At 35.1% G+C, this 2,552-nt stretch overlaps 1 protein-coding gene across 1 annotated transcript in view; it reads left to right on the top strand.

Moving 5' to 3' along the window:
• Nucleotides 1–2,544, top strand: part of LOC106874103 (protein rolling stone) — a 95,758-nt gene extending 93,214 nt beyond the window's left edge. The window contains exons 4-5 of the mRNA XM_014921707.2: nucleotides 800–916; nucleotides 1,431–2,544. Coding sequence (XP_014777193.1) covers nucleotides 800–916; nucleotides 1,431–1,873 — 560 coding nt within the window. The 3' untranslated portion in view covers nucleotides 1,874–2,544. The remainder of the gene's footprint in view (nucleotides 1–799; nucleotides 917–1,430) is intronic.
• Nucleotides 2,545–2,552: the final 8 nt, after the last annotated feature.

Below are 2,552 nucleotides of genomic sequence, written 5' to 3'. Positions count from 1 at the left end.
TATTATTATTATTATTATTATTATTATTATTATTATTTCAAGTTGGGTGAGTCGTTATGGCGCCGGACAAATTACTTAGCGGTATTTCTTGCGGCTCTTTACGTTCTGAGTTCAAATGCTGCCGGAGTCAACTTTGTCATTCATCTATCCGGGGTCGATAAAACAAGATAAGAACCTGTCAAATACTGGAGTCAATGTAATCGATATCCTCCTCTCACGAAAATTGCTTTCGTTGTGTGAAAATTAGGAAAAAAAAGAAAGAATTAAAATCTGTTTTTATCATCATCATCATCATCATCGTCGTCGTCGTCGTCGCCATCGTTGTTGCAGTTGTTGTTGTTTGTTTGTTTGTTAGGTGTTGTTTTCATTGTATATCTTCTCATCTATCTTGGCCAGTCTTGTTGATCTTTCTCCACTCGTGATTAATACCCGGATGTACTTGTTACTGCTCTTCAAGATTATTATTTTTATATGTGGACACACCCATTGGTCATCTCGGTTACGTGTACTTTGTGAGTACGCACGCATGTGTATGTGTATATACTTGTATACTTACTTGCGTGCACATGTCTCTGCGCCTGTCTGTATGTGTATTGATTGATATAAGTTTTAATAAATACAGTTTATACGTGTATATGTGTGTTTTAAATGCAAATATGTGTTGATGCATGCATGTTTTGGAATAAACACAAAAAAGGTTGCTATGGTTTTTCTAGAAGTTGTCTTTCAGTGTTATTCTCTATCGCTTCAAACCTTAACACCATTTTACAACAGTTTCCCCATTTTTTTTTTGCTCTAGAAAAACGCCCAACAGACCTAAGCACCGGCATGAAGTTCCAATGGGTTCTTTACAACATTACGTGCAGTGGAGGTATAATCGTGGCCATTTTATACTGGCTGGTCCTATATCATCCAGGTAAGCATTCTTGGTCTCTATTAAGTTATTCATATATTTCAAGTCTTTTAAAAAAATAACTATTATAATTCAGAATCGGTCCAACGATAGGTGGGGGAAATGACTTGCGATACCTTGAATCTGAGTTCAAACCCAACCCAGTTCGAATTTGTTTTTTATTATTCTGGAGTCGAAAAAATAAGTACCCTCACATTTTGGGGAAATGGCATAGACTATTCTTCCACCATTTTTTTCTTTCTTCTATCTTAAAAATCATTTAAGAAACCTCTGATCTCCAACAAGAATCAAAGGGCCCATCTTCGTTTGTTATCATTTAATAAATAGATATAATAGAATATTTACTGGCTGAAGTTTGTCGATTTGACATCCTCTCCATTTTCTTATTTGCCTTATATATTTATTTATATATATATATGTATATCCATCTTTCTTTCTCTCTTCCCTCTTTCTCTCCCTACTCACACACATATTCACACCTATAAATATCTCCTTGTTTCTTATTTTGCTCCACCAGGTAAAACCACCAGCTTCCTTGGCATCAACACCCACGGCGTTCTTGCAAGCATCATCCTCATGGATATATTCATCACAGCCATACCAGTTCGACTTCTTCACGCATGGATGAGTTCTGTATACGCAGCTCTGTTCAGCATGTTCTGCTTTTTCTATTGGCAAGCCGGTGGCAAAAACACTAAAGACAAACCGTATATTTACTCGGTCATCGACTTTTCAAACAACTGGGAAATGGCCCTTATTTGTATCTTTTCACTCATTTTTTTCATGGGACCACTGTTACACACTTTCCTCTTTTGTATACATCTACTGCGGAGAACTATTTATAACCGAATGTCTTGCTTAAACCGCGAGAAGACATTGTTACACGAACAGGGACACAATGAAAACTGTGAAATGCAGCAAACATCAGACAAAGAGACATTAAATATGAACAGTGTATAGAGAATTGAACAATATGCACGTTCTGTTTGTGTGTGTATACTTATGTCTGCTAATGAGCAGATGGAATGACATATTGTAATATAGCCATATAATCATAATATCTACTGTATGTATATATGAATGTATGTATATATGTGTGTATATATATGAACGTATGTATGTGTGTATGTACAGTTGTATAAATGTATATTGAATGTACGAATGTAATGTATATGAACGCATATGCTGTAATATAGCCAATCATTTTATCTATTGTATATATATTTCTTAAGTATACACTTCCACACATGCGCCCTCACATATAAGTGTGTATGTGTCTGTATATAAATATGTGTCTACATCTACACACACACACATACACATGCATGTGTATGTCTGTGTGATTGTAAGCATGTATACAAAAGGTGAGTTCGTGTGCGAGTGTATATATATATATATAAATATATATTTCGTCTTTTACCTTTGCCAGGAGAATCAGTGTTCATTATATTAACTCCTCTCTCTTTCTCCTTGTGTGTATGTATAAATATTGATATTTAGCAGAAACAACAGATAAGCGCCAATACACGAAACTCTCGGCCCTTGAGTCACTTTGTTGTTTCTGCTAAACAGTTATAAAAATACACATATCCTCATATCTTGAGTTCTGTTTTTCCTGTTTGAATCAACAAACCTATAT

The sequence above is a fragment of the Octopus bimaculoides genome, chromosome 15, assembly GCF_001194135.2.
Source record: "Octopus bimaculoides isolate UCB-OBI-ISO-001 chromosome 15, ASM119413v2, whole genome shotgun sequence".
In the NCBI taxonomy this organism is placed as follows: Eukaryota; Metazoa; Mollusca; class Cephalopoda; order Octopoda; family Octopodidae; genus Octopus; species Octopus bimaculoides.
Note: the sequence above shows the minus strand (reverse complement) of the source record. Positions and strands in the feature narration are given on the sequence as shown.